The sequence below is a fragment of the Hylobates moloch genome, unplaced genomic scaffold, assembly GCF_009828535.3.
Source record: "Hylobates moloch isolate HMO894 unplaced genomic scaffold, HMol_V3 SCAFFOLD_1, whole genome shotgun sequence".
Lineage (NCBI taxonomy): Eukaryota > Metazoa > Chordata > Mammalia > Primates > Hylobatidae > Hylobates > Hylobates moloch.
In genome coordinates this window covers 221,772,818-221,788,201 of record NW_026652276.1, presented here as the reverse complement: position 1 = coordinate 221,788,201, position 15,384 = coordinate 221,772,818, and the positions used below count along the sequence as shown (strand labels likewise).

The following is a 15,384-nucleotide window of genomic DNA, read 5'->3' as shown; positions in this document are numbered from 1 at the left end:
AGCTCTTCTGAAATTTTGTTTTATCAGGGGCTGTGACAATCGGACCTACTGTCTTTTGAGTTATATAGTTCTCCTAGACTCAAAATGCTAGGGCAAAAAGTGTTCTTAAAGAACACTGAGTTGGGCTCAGTGGCTCACGCCTATAATCCCAGCACTTTGGGAGGCTAAAGTGGGAGAATCACTTGAAGCCAGGAGTTCCAGACCAGCCTGGCCAAAAAAAAAATTTAATTAGCTGGGCATGGTGTCACGCACCTGTGATCCCAGCTGAGGTGGGGGGAGACTGCTTGAGCCTGGGAGGTCAAGGCTGCAGTGAGCTGTGATAGCACCACTGCACTCCAGCCTGGGCGGCAGAGCAAGACCCTGTCTCAGAGGGGGGAAAAAGAAAAAAAACTGGTCCAACTCCTCTCATATCAGTTGCTGAATATGCAGCCCCGAAGGATATGACTTGCTAGGCTTATGTAGCCAGGACCCAAGATCTGTACCAGGCATTTTATATAGGTATATGTTACATATATATAATTTTGTCACGATGGCTGTAACGAGATTTGGATAGAAATGGGTATTGACTCCATAACAGTGAGTTCGTAGCCAGAAATGGATGTTGTGTTCGGCATGCTCCACTTGTCCCTACTGTTGTCATCACCAATCTTGGAAGACACTGCTAGTGTAAACAAAAGGCACCTGCTGAGGCAGGTCCACTCACCACCTCAGGGAGCTCCCATTTCCCTGACAGACACTGCACGGTGGTGTCCCACCATTGCTCCTGGTGAAATGGTTGCAGCAGGCGACAGGGTCAACCTCTCCTATAAGATGATAGTTCTAGGGGCAATTGGAACCAAGATGACTTCTGTATCTTCCTGTAACATGGATATAACAGCTGTTCTTCTGTAACACCTCTCATCTCAAACTTTATTAGACAACTAATTGTGGTATTTACATTAAAGGTTCCCTAGGAAACTAACGTTACAAATGTGTGTGCTAAAATTTAACACTTGACCTCTGTTGCCATTTTAGGCCATACCCTAAAACTTAACTTTGAATGTACTTGTAGCTGCTCATCAGGAAGAGAGGAACAGATACTGTAAATGTGTTTTGCTTTGGCATATTTTTGACAGAGGGGAGGGGTGGCACTGCATCTGTTGGAATATGTTTACAATCTGGTCTATCTGGAAGTTTTTCTATAAAAATCAAACTGGGATTCCAGGGTCACTACACTTAGCTTAGGTCCAATGGCCTAGAAATAACAACTGATTCAATTTAGAGAGTATTTCATCCAGGCCAGGCCTAGTTCTAAGAGCTTTACCTAACTCATTTAACCTTTTTAATCCATTCTACAAATTAGGACATTAAGGTACAGATCAAAGTTATTTGCCCAAACTCATAGCAAGCAAGTGGTAGAGCTCCTAGTCAGATCCAGCAAGTCTGACTCCAACAGCCTGAGTTCTGGTAGCATTACACCAGCTTTTCAAATGTCAGATTGAGACAACTTAGTAGGCTGTAAAATCAGTTTAGGAGGTCTCAACTGGCCATTCTTTCTTTAGTATGTAGAATAAAATGAAAATAGTGTGCATCATGGATAAATACTGTTTTGTGAACTTTTGGTTTGATATATATGTACACAAGCATATTTATATGCTAGGTAACATGAAGTTAATTCTTAAACTGTGATCAAAAAGGCTGACACCATGCTGTGTTGACTCAGATCATCTGACTCCACCTAGAACAAGACGGCAGGATCTGAATCTCAGGTATGAGCTTGGCAAAGCACCTAACCCATCTATAGCTCAACTTCTTCACCTATAAAGTGGAAATAATAACGTGAGGATTTGATTAACACGTTAAGTGCTAACAACAGTGCCTGGCCCATAGTAAGTTTTCACTATTATTTCATGTAACTATATATTGCCATCAATCAAATGTTGTACTTAAAATGCTTTTGGGACTCATCCCACGTAAGTATTTTCCCATATGCTATACAGCAGGTGAAGGTCCATTCCTTTGAGAAGGCTTGGAACAATGTCCTGCATGGCCCACATGTGGAAAAGAGGATTCCAATATGGCCTCCTTATTCTTTAAACAAAAGAATGCTCTTTTTAAAGTTATCTTTTAAATCAAGCAACTGATTTCTAAGGAATGGGGCTAATGACATTATCCTGAGTTCACTGTTGTAGATTGTATTCTTTCCAAAAAAACCTTTATTGATATTGGGGAGTGGGTAGTCATGAGGGGTGGGGGGGGTGGTGAGTAGAGGACAAGAAAAAAGGAAACCTAAAAAGTACAAAGAGATCTGATGGTTTTAAAAGTAAAGACCTTAAACATTGCTTCATCAGCTCAGGCAGCTTACACACAGGTGAGTAAACACAAAACCGGAGAAGTGTCCCCAGCACCCCTTGCAAGAGGGACAGGACTGCTGAAGCTGTCAGCAGGAGAGGGTGCAACTGTTCCACTTGCTTCAGCTTTTCCTGCCATGGTGCCTGCTCTGTGACTTCCAAAGAGAACCAAAGTGGGACTGGAAACCCAGCTACTAGGAAAGCCTATTATATCATACCCCAGCTTAAAGCCTGCCAGAGGCTGCCCGCTGCATTCAACCCAGAATCTAAACCTGTGGCCCTGATCTGCTCACGAGATCTAGTCCTACCCTCTCCTCACCAGTGGTAGGTGCCCTGGACTTTCTGTTCCTTAAACATGGGAGTGACTGTGGTCCCATGCAAGACCTTGATTCCTGCTGTTTCTTACTCCCAGAACCCTCTTCACCCTCGCACAACTGGCTCCTCCTACTCGTTCCGCTTTCAGCTCAAATGCCTTCCCTGACCAGTCAAAAGTTCAATTTGCTTTCCTTGCCCATCTCTAGCACCTCACCCAATGCCATTTCCTCCACAGCACCTAGTAAATCTCACTTGATTAGTGACTGTCTACCCTTTCTAATAAGTTCTCTGAGAACAGAACTTTATCTTCTTTAGTACCAGATTCTCAATGCCTGGGTGGTCAAAAACCTAAGTTGAAAAAAAGGGAGTCCACAAACGGTGGCTCACACCTGTAATCTCAGCACTTTGGAAAGCCAAGGCAGGAAGATCACTTGAGGCCTCGAGTTCAAGACCAGCTTGGGCAACATAGACTCTCTGTCAACACACACACACACATTAGCCAAGTATGGTGGCACACACTTACAGTCCCAGCTACTGGAGAAGCTGAGGCAGATCACTTAGGCCCAGAGGTTTGAGGCTGCAGTGAGCTAGGATCGCACCACTCCACTCCAGCCTGGGTGACTGAGACAGACCCTATCTCTACAAAATAGATATACAGATACAGATTTAGATCTGTGGGTAGAGGAGAATTCTGTCCAGTCTCAGAGTTGGGAAGTGCTTTGCAACAAATTTTAGAAAAAGTAAAAACTGCTTCACCCATTCCTCTGGCCCTAAAAACTCCTAGTTAGAAGTTATGCCTTAAGAGTTGCCCAATGGCCCCTCAACACAACTGCCCAGTCCACAGGAGCTACTTCATAAATCGACTGCACTGACCTCTAACCTCTGTCTACTCAGGGCAAGAATCCACTGCAGTGGACAAAGGGCAAGAGTTTTCACAGGAACTGCCAACACACAGCTAAGACACCAGCTGAGGAGGCGGAGGCACAGCACTGTAGCTAAGGGTGAGCTCTGGAGTCCTCACCTCTCTGCCTACCAGCCTGTGATGCTAAGCAAGTAACTTCATCTCTGTGAACCTTGCTGTCTTCATTGATAAATGGAGCTAATGCCTATCTATGTCAATGGGGTATCTAAGAGGATCAGCTGAAAGGGCACTAAACCACTAAGCGCAGGAGTTGGAAAGAATAATAATCCATAAAGGGTAGTTGCCATTATCAGAAAGATCCAGGCCGGGCGAGGTGGCTCACACTTGTAATCCCAGCACTTTGGGAGGCCAAGGTGGGTGAATCACCTGAGGTCAGGAGTTTGACACAGTCTGACCAATATGGTGAAACCCCATCTCTACTAAAAATACAAAAATTAGCCGGGCGTGGTGGCAGGCGCCTGTAGTCTCAGCTACTTGGGAGGTTGAGACAGAAGAATTGCTTGAACCCAGGAGGTGGAGGCTGCAGTGAGCCGTGATCACACCACGGAACTCCAGCCTGGGTGACAGAGTGAGACTTGTCCCCCGCCCCCCTCCCACGACCCCTCCACCACCCCACCCCATCACCCCCCCTAAAAAAAAAAAGATCCTTAACTCCATTCTCATTCTTGACCAAGCCACTTTAATTTGTAACTTTAATGTGCAATATGAAGTCGGTAATCCTTGAAATTCTCACCTGGCTCCTGCAGGAAAACAAAAGTAGAAAGCTTTAAGTACTTTTATATTCACTAATTCAAATCCATAATTCATTTATTAAATTATTCAAGTATTTATTGAGCACTGATCATGTGACAGCCTTGTAGACGAGAGAAGCAAAATCGCCCTTCCTCTGTTGAGGGTTTACAGTCCAGTCATTAAAACAAATTTGTTGGCCAGGTACAGTGGCTCACGCCTGTAATCCCAACACTTTGGGAAGCCGAGAGGTGGATCACTTGAGTCCAGGAATTTGAGATAAGCCCGGGCAACATGGCGAAACCTCATCTCTACAAAATATACAAAAATTAGCCAGGAATAGTAGTCCCAGCTACCGAGAAGGCTGAGGCGGGAGAATCACTGGAGCTCAGGAGGTTGGGGTCACAGTGAGCCATGATCACACCACTGCACTCCAGTCTGGATGACAGAATGAGACCCTGTCTCAAATAAAACAAAATATAAAATAAAATAAAATATAAAATAAAATATGAAATAAATATAATTAAAATAAAAGCATGTTAAATAAGAACATCTTAATCCCTAGGGGTTTATGGGGAAAGGGAACCTTCTTAGTACCTCCCTTTTTAAAGAAGGAAAACTCTTGACTTCCTGACCTGGAAAATGAAAAAGCCATAACCCTTTACTGTTTAAAGAGTTAGTTTTCATATAGTTCTATATAGTAATATTCCCATATGCTGGATCAATTTAAATGTTGAGAGCAGGACACTGTAGTTTTGCAGCTACGTACTGTAAGCTCCATCTGTCCTGTTCACCACTGTAGGCCTGTGCTTGGCACAGAATTGGTCTTAATATATCTTTGATCAGTGGATGGATAAATGAAACCCTAAAATTGTAACCTAACTTAGGAAAAAAATTTTTTTTTATTATACAATGGGCCAGGTATGGTGGCACACGCCTGTAATCCCAGCACTATGGGAGATGGAGGCAGGAGAATCATTTGAGCCCAGGAGTTCAAGACCAGCCTGGGCAACATACTGACACCCTGTCTCTACAAAATAAAAAATGTAAATAAAATAAAACATACAATGAAAAGGAAGAAGAGACCAAAGCAAATGTGAAAACTTAAGGCAGAAATCAGATACATGGCCAGGCGCGGTGGCTCACACCTGTAATCCCAGCACTTTGGGAGTCTGAGGTGGGCAGATCACTTGAGGTCAGGAGTTCGAGACCAGCCTGGCCAACGTGGCAAAACTCTGCCTCTACTAAAAATACAAAAATTAGCCAGGCGTGGTGGCATGTGCCTGTAATCCCAGCTACTCAGGAGGCTGAGGCAGGAGAATCACTTGAACCTGGAAGGCAGAGGTTGCAGTAAGCCCAGATCATGCCACTGCACTCCAGCCTGGGCGACAGAGCAAGACTCTGTCTCAAAAAAGAAAAAAAGCAGATACAGGACATGGTTAACTCAGCTTCATGCTGTTAGAATATGCAGTTTTTTCAAGTCCATCATAGGCACAAAGTAAAAACTAATGTTTATGAAAAAAGGTAAAGAAATTTGGAGCACACCCACTTGTACAGAATGAGGCTGAGTCTACACCTTCAGTCTTCATCATCAGGAGGGATACCTAATTCTTCATCTGTCCACTGGGAAGGATCAGGATAAGGAAAGTGACCCTGGTGACAACCATTTAAAAGAAAGAAAAGTCAAGAATTTACATTCCGGCCGGGCGTGGTGGCTCACGCTTGTAATCCCAGCACTTTGGGAGGCCAAGGCGGGCGGATCACAAGGTCAGGAGATGGAGACCACGGTGAAACCCCGTCTCTACTAAAAATACAAAAAATTAGCCAGGCGTGGTGGCGGGCGCCTGTAGTCCCAGCTACTCGCAGAGGCTGACGCAGGAGAATGGCGTGAACCCGGGAGGCGGAGCTTGCAGTGAGTCGAGATTGCGCCACTGCACTCCAGCCTGGGTGACAGAGCGAGACTCCGTCTCAAGAAAAAGAAAAAAAAAAAAAAGCCTCCCCATTTGGAGGTACCAGCCTAAGCCAATGGTACGTGTTTGTGATAGAGGGAGGGTAGGGGGAAGTGGAGGCAATAGGTTTCAAAGGTTCCTGACATCCTGGCAAAGTCCTGGCAAAATATGTTTCCAACTCTCCTAACATTACTGCTGTGACATGGAGAAGCCTCAGGTGGACTTCTTCATCTTCAATCCTGATCTAAGGGCTTATCTGGCTCATCATCATCATCTCAGGCCTAACAGCTACACATACTATACATACTCTGGACAGCTGACCTACAGTGAGGCAGAGGCACCTCAAATAGTAAATGTGAGGACAGTTCACAGACACCCAGGCAGCTCCTTACTGAAGGACAACGGCACAGAGAAGTTCTAAGAGAAATGGGATATGAAGCAACCTGATGCTTCTAAAACTTACATACTGTGTAAGATTTTTTTCCTATCCTAGAAACAAACCCAAATTTACTACAATTCAAAGTATTCTGGATAAACAAGCACAGATTTCAGTGTCTTAAAGGTGTAATTTCCCAAAGAACAGTCTGCAAATGTGGTAAAACCTCAGTTGAGGCTAATGATACGTTAGAAAATCACTAAAACTGGCTGGGCACAGTGGCTCACGCCTGTAATCCCAGCACTTTGGGAGGCTGAGGCGGGTGGATCACGAGGTCAGGAAATCGAGACCATCCTGGCTAACACGGTGAAACCGCGTCTCTACTAAAAATATAAAAAAATTAGCCGGGAGTGGCGGCGGTTGCCTGTAGTCCCAGCTACTTGGGAGGCTGAGGCAAGAGAATGGCATGAACCCAGGAGGCGCAGCTTGCAGTGAGCCAAGATCGTGCCACTGCACTCCAGCCTGAGTGACAGTGAGACTCCATCTCAAAAATAAATAAATAAAATAAAATAGAAAATCACTAAAACTAACTTCCCTTCTCAAGACAAATTAACTCACATCCATCCCACCCAAACCTGGCTGCCCTGGGCCTCTGGACAGAGTAGAAGACATTCGTCATTTAAAGGAATTTAAGTGTGAAACCTAACCTACCAATGAACCACTAGTTCAGAAGGTAAAAGAATTCATTTCTGGCCAGGCGTGGTGGCTCACGCCTGTGATCCCAGCACTTTGGGAGGCTGAGACAGGTGGATCACTTGAGGTCAGGAGTTTGAGAGCAGCCTGACCAATATGGTAAAACCCCGTCTCTACTAACAACAAAAAAAATTAGCCAGCGTGGGGGTGCATACCTATAGTCCCAGCTACTCAAGGGACTGAGGCACCAGAGTCACTTGAACCCGGAGGGCAGAGGTTGCAGTGAGCCGAGACTGTACCACTGCACTCCAACCTGGTGACAGAGTGAAACTGTGTCTCAAAAAAAAAAAAAAAAAAAAAAAAATTAGCTTCTAGTCTCCCTAAGATGGCAACCTAACAGAAATCATAAGAAACGGACCACCTAAATATATATCCTCGTGTAAAAAAAAAAGGTGAGAAGGTAACATGTTTCATTAAATAACAGGATTCTTATATATACATATGGACAAAGTGGTGGCAAAGGGCGATGTCCAGACAGAAAAATGGTCTACAACAGAAAAATAAACAAGCTATTAATACATCCTCCCTCCCCCACCCAAAAAACGACAAACGCTCTTCTCCTGCACTTACCAGCACCTCTTCGGAGTCATGCCAAAAGCGCCAGAGAATCCAGAACCACATGAATCCACTGAAGAACTCGCTCTGGAACACCTGGGATCTGGTCAGCTGGGGGAACTGTCTATACCGGGGCTCAATGTGCACACCACCACCGGCACTGCAAGACAAAACAACATGGCAGACAGCGTGCTACATTCTCAAAGCGTTAAGTCATCCAAAACTCTGAGTTACATCGTAGAACCAAAGCTAATGTTTCTCATCTCCACTGAAATACAGACAGAAGTTCACAATCCTTGAAATACTCACTTTTTAACTAAGCTTGCTTCATGTGTAGCAGCAAAAACTGACCAAAACTGACAAGAGGCTAATTTTGATTTTCAATTAGTGAAGATTCATTACTTTGCACTAGAAATTTGAATGGGTTGATTATGGAGTGCAAGCCCCAAAGGTTTCAGTTAAGGGACTGTGAACTTGTTAGTAGGTCACTAACTTACTCAGAAAAATAAATTAATTTTGTTTTGTTTAGCTATCTATTTGAGAGGCAAATTATGTCCTCTGCCTATTACAATCTTTATTAAAAGACAACCATATGGGAGAGAGGACTCGCAAATCCTATTAAATATGCTAATGGCTCTGAACAAAGAACTTTAAACAGTAAGTTTGAATACGTGTTTTTCTTCTTTTCATTCAGACACTTGACAAGTTGTGGCACAGAGTCCATAAGAGTTATGGTCAATTTATTCAGTTGGAGTATAAATATTATACGTTGCATCTAATTTAAATTATTTGCACCTACTGGGGCTATTCCTAAAACCTATTCAGCAGCCATACATATGCTAATACACAGAAGTGGATAAAAATTTTTAAGAGAATTCCTATATAAAATATGTTTACCAATTTCATCTAGATAAAAATCAGCTTGTAAACCATATTCTCTTTTATGTAGCACAGAAATTCGTACCTGTAGGAAAAGTGCATTAAAATTTCTTGTCTTCATAATGCACAGATTCATGAACAGTAATATGGCAGTGGTTCTTGATACATGTTAGCTAGGGCTGTTTGTTTTGTTTGTTTGTTTGCGAGAGTCTCACTCTGTCACCCAGGCTGGAGTGCAATGGAACAATCTTGGCTCACTGCAACCTCTGCCTCCCGGGTTCAAGCGATCCTCCTGCCTCAGCCTCCCAAGTAGCTGGGACTACAGGTGTACACCACCATGTCCAGCCAATTTTTGTATTTTTTTAGTAGAGACGGGGTTTCCCCATGTTGGCCAGACTGGTCTCTATCTCCTGACCTTAGGTGATCCACCCACCCAGCTGTTTTGTTTGTTTTTTTAAAGATAGGCTCTGTCGCCCAGGCTAGAGTGCAGTGGCGTGACCTTAGCTCAAGCGATCCTTCTACTGACTGAGCACCTCCTGGGCTCAAGCAATCCTCCTGCCTCAGCCTCCCTCCCAAGTAGCTGGGATTACATACAAGTGTACACCCCGAGACCTGGCTAATTTTTATATTTTTTTTGTAGAGACAGGGTTTCCCTATGTTGCCAGGCTGGCAGACTGTTTTTATCCTCCCCCGCTCTAAAAGATGACTGGCAGTTATTGAGTGTTTACCATGTGCCAGATACCACACTAAGCATTTTATAAGTTTTAACTCATTTAATTTTCATAATCTTATGATAGGACCTGTAATTATTAATGATTTACCAGTGAGGTGCTGTGTGATGGCAAAGCCTAAGCTGTTGCCTACAGACACACACCATTAACAATTTTCTCCTTTTATTAATCAAAGACATAACTTTTAACTAGAATTCCAACCAGCATGATAAAACCAACGTTACCACATTGAAATGATAAATTCCATTTTTTTTCTAGTCATCCAAAATTTAACACTTTTATTTGGAAGGCTCTATTTAAGGTATTAATAACTAATTATGAATAAGGTGATTTTTCTTTTTTGCAGATGTGTGTATATATGTACTTTTTTTTTTTAAGTATCATGTTTAAAAGGTCCTACCAAATATCGCCACTTTACAACTTGAATGACATAGCATACTGTTTCCGTAATGTCCTCATATACCAATTATATTATTCATTCAGGATCTACCTGGGCATATAGATATTACATTATGTAAATAAACCATGCAGGATCATTCAATATAGTATAACAAGCCCTTTTTTTTTTTTTTTTTTTTTTGAGAGGGAGTCGCACTCTGTCACCCAGGGTGGAGTGCAGTGGCGCAATCTTGGCTCACTGCAACCTCTGCCTCCCAGTTCAAGCAATTCTCCTGCCTCAGCCTTCCGAGTAGCTGGGATTACAGGCATGTGCCATCACGCCCGGCTAATTTTTGTATTTTTAGTAGACACAGGGATTTGTTATGTTGGCCAGGCTGGTCTCGAACTCCTGACCTCAGGTGATCTGCCTGCCTTGGCCTCCCAAAGTGCTGGGATTATAGGCGTGAGCCACACTCTGCCCGGCCAAGAGCTGCCTTCTCTGATAGCTTTTTGATATAATCTAGGTATAAGTGCCCAGCAGTAAAACTGATTAAAACAAGATTTGAAGGCCGGAAACGGTGGCTTACGCCTGTAATCCCAGCATTTTGGGTGGCTGAGGCAGGCGGATCACCTGAGGTCGGGAGTTCGAGACCAGCCTGACCAACATGGAAAAACCTCGTCTCTACTAAAAATACAAAATTAGCTGGGCGTGGTGGTACATGCGTGTAATCCCAGCTACTCGGGAGGCTGAAGCAGGAGAATCACTTGAACCCAGGAGGCGGAGGATGCAGTGAGCCGAGATCGTGCCATTGCACTCCAGCCTAGGCAACAAGAGTGAAACTCTGTATCAAAAAAAAAAAAAAAAGATTTGAGTAATGCCAATGCCAGCATTATAGTTCAAACCCATCTTAGCAGCTCCCCACGCTTCGTTATTGCTAGAATGACATGTTGTTTTAGTTATAATCTGAAGTAGGGACTGCAAGGTGAAAACCTTTTGGAACAAAGATTTGAAAGACTGCAATTATATCATAGGAACAATGACAACGATTGCCATGATTAAGGAATGCAAAGACTCAACACCTAATTCACGATGTTATGTTCCAAACCAGGTTGTGAACTGCATTGTGGCAAACTAGATACCCTGAACAACCCTCCAAATTAAACAATTATGCTGCTAGATGAGATTTTTAAGATTTTTACAAACATGACTGACCAGGCACAAAAGGAAGGAATCCACCAAGAGCAAAATTCAAGTAAAAACAAGGCCTGGAAGCTAAGCAATCACTGCAGCTGCCTTCACCGGGAGCCCTTGAACCTCCACCAGGATAGCTACATGAGGTGTGGGTAAAGAGGCACAGCCTGGGGCCCACCCAAGGTGGGAGGCCTAATGACGAGATCACTGAATAAAGCTGCAGCCCCATATGGTAAAAGGGTGAACAAGAAATAAACCTTCCATGGACAAGGGAACAAGAATTTGTTATCAGAAACCAGTCCTCAGGTAGATTTGCACCCAAATTCACACTACCTGCGTTGGACCTGTGTGGACCAAAAACCCCAAGCCAAGAATTTAATGTGGCCTGAATTGGGGTGGCGCCCTCAAGAGACTAAGAGAAGCACGATCTCAGAGAAGTTCCAGGGAAAACAAGCTGAAGATCGAAAAACATAAGGAAGTTAGACACTATCATCATGTCCTGTAAGAAGGAAAGAGAATGGGGAAGAAACAACATCCAAGGAAATCATGGCTGTTCCAACTTCGAATGTTTGTGAGTCAAGTTTAAAAACAAAAATGCACCAAAACTCTGTTAGTTACATTTTTATTTTTATTTTTTTGAGACGGAGTCTCACTCTGTCACCCAGGCTGTAGTGCAGTGGCACGATCTCGGCTCACTGCAACCTCTGCCTCCTGGGCTCAAGCAATTCTCCTGCCTCAGCCTCCCCAGTAGCTGGGATTACAGGCGCACACCACCATGCCCAGCTAATTTTTGTGTTTTTAGTAGAGATGGGGTTTCACCGTGTTGGCCATGCTGGTCTCGAACTCCTGACCTCAGGTGATCCACCCGCCTCAGCCTCCCAAAGTGCTGGGATGACAGGTGTGAGCCACCGCGCCTGGACAAAGTTACATTTTTAAAACATAAATCAGACCACATTACTTTCCTGCTTTAAAACTCCAATGGCTCCCTGTGATTCTTAGAATAAAATCCCGAGTCCTCCAAAGCCCTCTCTAATCCAGCCCCCACACTTGTCCCTGTGACCTGGTCTCTCCCACTCTTCCCCTACGCTCCACTCCAGCCTGGCCTCCTGCCAACCCTGCGGGCTCTGGCCTCTCCATCTGATGCCTCCTCTGCCCTCTTATGTCCACCGGGCTCTTCCCTTGAGGTCTCTGCATGGCTGACTTCTCATCCCTCAGGTCCCGCTTCAAGTCACACTCCCAGGTATTCCCACGCCATCCCCAAATACAATATCCCTTCTACTCCCACGGCACTCACTCTCAATACTAATCCCCAGCTGTATTCTCTTCATAACCCTTAATAGTACTCAAAAAAGGTCTTTCTTTTCCACTTGTCTCTCCTCTCCAGAATGTACACTTCATTCTCTCTCTTGTATTCTGCTATATCCTCAGCACCTAGAAAGGAGCAGGCATATAGAAGATGCTCCATAAACACTTATGCACTTAATGATCACACACTCTGAAATAAGTGTGTGTTATGAACAAGCCAATACGTCAGGGAAGATCGGCATTCCCCCATCTCCTCATGCAGGATCAAGGGCTATCGCTCGTGGCTCTCCATCACTGTCTTTGCCCAAGTTACCCAGGGCTTTGCCTTCTGCCCACCCCACACCTGCCCCAGCTCCAGATTCTTAATCCATGTGGGACTTTAGGCAAGTCACTCCTTTCATTTCCTCGGCCTCAGTTCCTTAATAACAACAACAGTTGTTGTTATTGAAGAATACTTGTACGGTCCTTAGCAGGCACCAGCAATTGTTTTAAACACTTTAGTGAGGCCAGGCGCAGTGGCTCATGCCTGTATTCCCAACACTTTGGGAGGCCGAGACTGGAGGATCACTTGAGCCCAGGAGTTAGAGGCTGCAGTGAGCTAGGATCGCGCCACTGCACTCCAGCCTGCGCGACAGAGTTAGGACCCCATCTCCTAAAACACACACACACAAACACACACAAAAACACACTTTAGATAACAGTAACTCATTTAGTTCCTCGCAAATGGGCGCTAAATGGGTGAGGAAACTGAGGCATTAAGAGAATAAGAAGCTTTTCCACGGTCCCACAGCTGGAGTGTGGCAGAGGTGGGATTTGAACCCAGCCACTGTGGGGCCAGAATCCCGCTTAGAATCACGACCCCACACTGCCTCTTGGTAAAGTGTAGCTGATGATCTAAGGGACCTGGAATCATCCATTACTCTTTTCCAGTCCTGCTCTGACGGAATCTCTGCACACCACTAACTCTGCTTCGGCTGCTGCTCCCTACCTCGCCCCCCCAGCCCTCCGCCCTCCGCCCTCCGCCCTCCGGTCCGCGTCTCGGGCCACCTCGCAGGCGGCTCTGCCTGTCACTCTCCTAAACGCCGCGGCTGCCCCAGTGTTGGCTTCCGGCTTTCTTCTCCTCTCACCCGCCGGCGGTCTCTCTGGGAGATCGCCTCCACTCCCTGCAGCCAGAGTGATTTTTCAGCATTAAAAAGCGGCCACGTGATGTCTCTGATTAAAGGCTGCCGAACCGACTCTACCCTAAATTCCGCAGCCAGGCACTGGCACCCTGAACCGCGCCCTCCCTAGGCCTCACCACCGCCGCCGCCCCCCGCCTCGCTCCAGTAGCGTCCACACCCGACGGGCAGGCTGCTTCCTCCATCTGGACCGCCCGCGCCGGCGCCTTCTCGCTCAGCCGGCTCCGCATTCACGCGTGCGTCTCCCGAGGGCAGGCGGCCCCTACGACCATGACAGCCCCGCACATGGTGTCCCATCTGCCCAACGAAGTCTCTCCCTCTCTCCCTCCGCCCAGCGGGGTCCCTCTCCCCGAGTCGCGGCGTCAGGGGACGGGTGGACAACAGATCCCAGCATGCCTCGGGACCCGGCCTCTTCAGGCGCCCCAGTCAAGGTGAGAGCGTCCCGGGGACCCGCGCTGTCCGCTACAGGCCGGCGAGGCCCCCATCCCCAGCCCGACACTCACTGACGGACTCCACCATTTCCAGCAGTCTGTGCGCGGCCGCTTCTGAAAAGGCGGCCTCCAACGCCAGCCAAAGACGCCACTCGAGTCAGAGCCGACATGCTCGCCCGCGTCCGCCCCGCCGTCCCCAGCCGCCTCGCCCCTGCCTACTTCGCTTCCCCGGCGCCCCGCCCCGCGCCTCCCGTGACGTCACGGAGTCGCTCATCTCCGGAAGTGAGGGAGCCGGCAGCCGCTCCTGACCCAAGTTAGCCGTGGGTCCTTTCGCTGCAGGAAACCTTTCCCGAGAGCAAAGCCCACGCATAGCTTATGGTTGCTGAGCTGCCCCATGCCTTCTAAATCAGCTTGTTGGTTGCCCCCTGATCCTGTAGGGCTCTCCCCGTTTTCCTGCCCCTCCTAAAACTGAGTGGTGTATACTTTTTTTTTTCTTTTTGAGACAAGGCCTTGCTCTGTCGCCCAGGCTGGAGTGCAGTGACACCATCTGGGCTCACTGCAACCTCTGCCTCCCAGGCTCAAGCGATTCTCCTGCCTCAACTTCCCCAGTAGCTGGGATTACAGGCATTGCGCCAGGCTAAGTTCGTACGCAGCAATAAATAATGCCACAAATGGCTTGATTCGATCCACTGGCTTTAAGGCTGTGTTGGCATCGGCTCAGGGAGGAGACTGCTGTCTTTTTGTCCCCCTCCCGCCTCCACACTGTACCTGAATGTGCACTGGCACAAGGGGCTGCGTGACCAGCTGGTGCCCCCTCCCAGCCATTTGGAGCCATCCCAACCCCTCTCTGCCTGCCCCCTCAAGACCTGGGAAGGAAAAAATAACATCACCTCCCTTGAAAAAAACTGCACCAAAGGAATCTCTGTCCACCTAAACCATACTGCTCACTAAAAGACAGGAATGAGGAACTTTATCCTGGAGAAGGAAAGAACGGGAGAAACTAGTCCTGTGGTCAGGGCAGGACTCTCAGAGAGCGCAAGGGCTTGACTCCATTCGCTGCCTGGTGGTCTCTTAAGACCAGCAACATAATCTATGAAGGTGCAGGGATACACTGTGATTTTACCTAAAAAAAAAAAAATGAGAAATTAAGCTTTACAAATATCCCCCCTCCAGGCTGACCCCGGGCCCCTCCTAGTCAGCCAGCCGGCCACATCAGCTCAGCTCTAAGAAGAAAGCCCGTGGTTGGGCCTGGCAGAGAGGGGCAGGCGGTGGTCACTGCAGGTCTGTCCCCGGGCGCTGCCATGGAGAAGAGGACACACTGGTTATATTAACTCTGTTCATATTCACCAAAATTAATGCCT

General features: G+C 46.5%; 1 protein-coding gene across 2 annotated transcripts; it reads right to left on the bottom strand.

The window, feature by feature from the left end:
• Nucleotides 1-4,223: 4,223 nt before the first annotated feature.
• NDUFB2 (NADH:ubiquinone oxidoreductase subunit B2) lies at nt 4,224-14,256 on the bottom strand. Of its 2 annotated transcripts, XM_032761950.2 has the most exons (4): nt 14,096-14,256; nt 7,945-8,089; nt 5,846-5,949; nt 4,224-4,307 (listed from the first exon to the last, which is right to left on the bottom strand). In XM_032761950.2, the coding sequence occupies exons 1-3, from the start codon at nt 14,191-14,193 to the stop codon at nt 5,875-5,877; spliced, it is 318 nt and encodes a 105-aa protein (XP_032617841.1). In that variant the 5' UTR covers nt 14,194-14,256; the 3' UTR covers nt 4,224-4,307; nt 5,846-5,874. The 2 variants fall into 2 exon arrangements, with proteins under 2 accessions (XP_032617841.1, XP_058283320.1); XM_058427337.1 differs by lacking the exon at nt 5,846-5,949.
• Nucleotides 14,257-15,384: the final 1,128 nt, after the last annotated feature.

Bases quoted from the DNA above. Each gene is read 5' to 3' on its own strand.
- NDUFB2 (XM_032761950.2), bottom strand. From the start codon at position 14,193: ATGTCGGCTCTGACTCGAGTGGCGTCTTTGGCTGGCGTTGGAGGCCGC. The intron at 8,090-14,095 runs GTGAGTGTCGGG...TTTGTCTTGCAG, and splicing joins GGAAATGGTGGAGTCCGTCA to TGCCGGTGGTGGTGTGCACA. The intron at 5,950-7,944 runs GTAAGTGCAGGA...GGTTGTCACCAG, and splicing joins ATGACTCCGAAGAGGTGCTG to GGTCACTTTCCTTATCCTGA.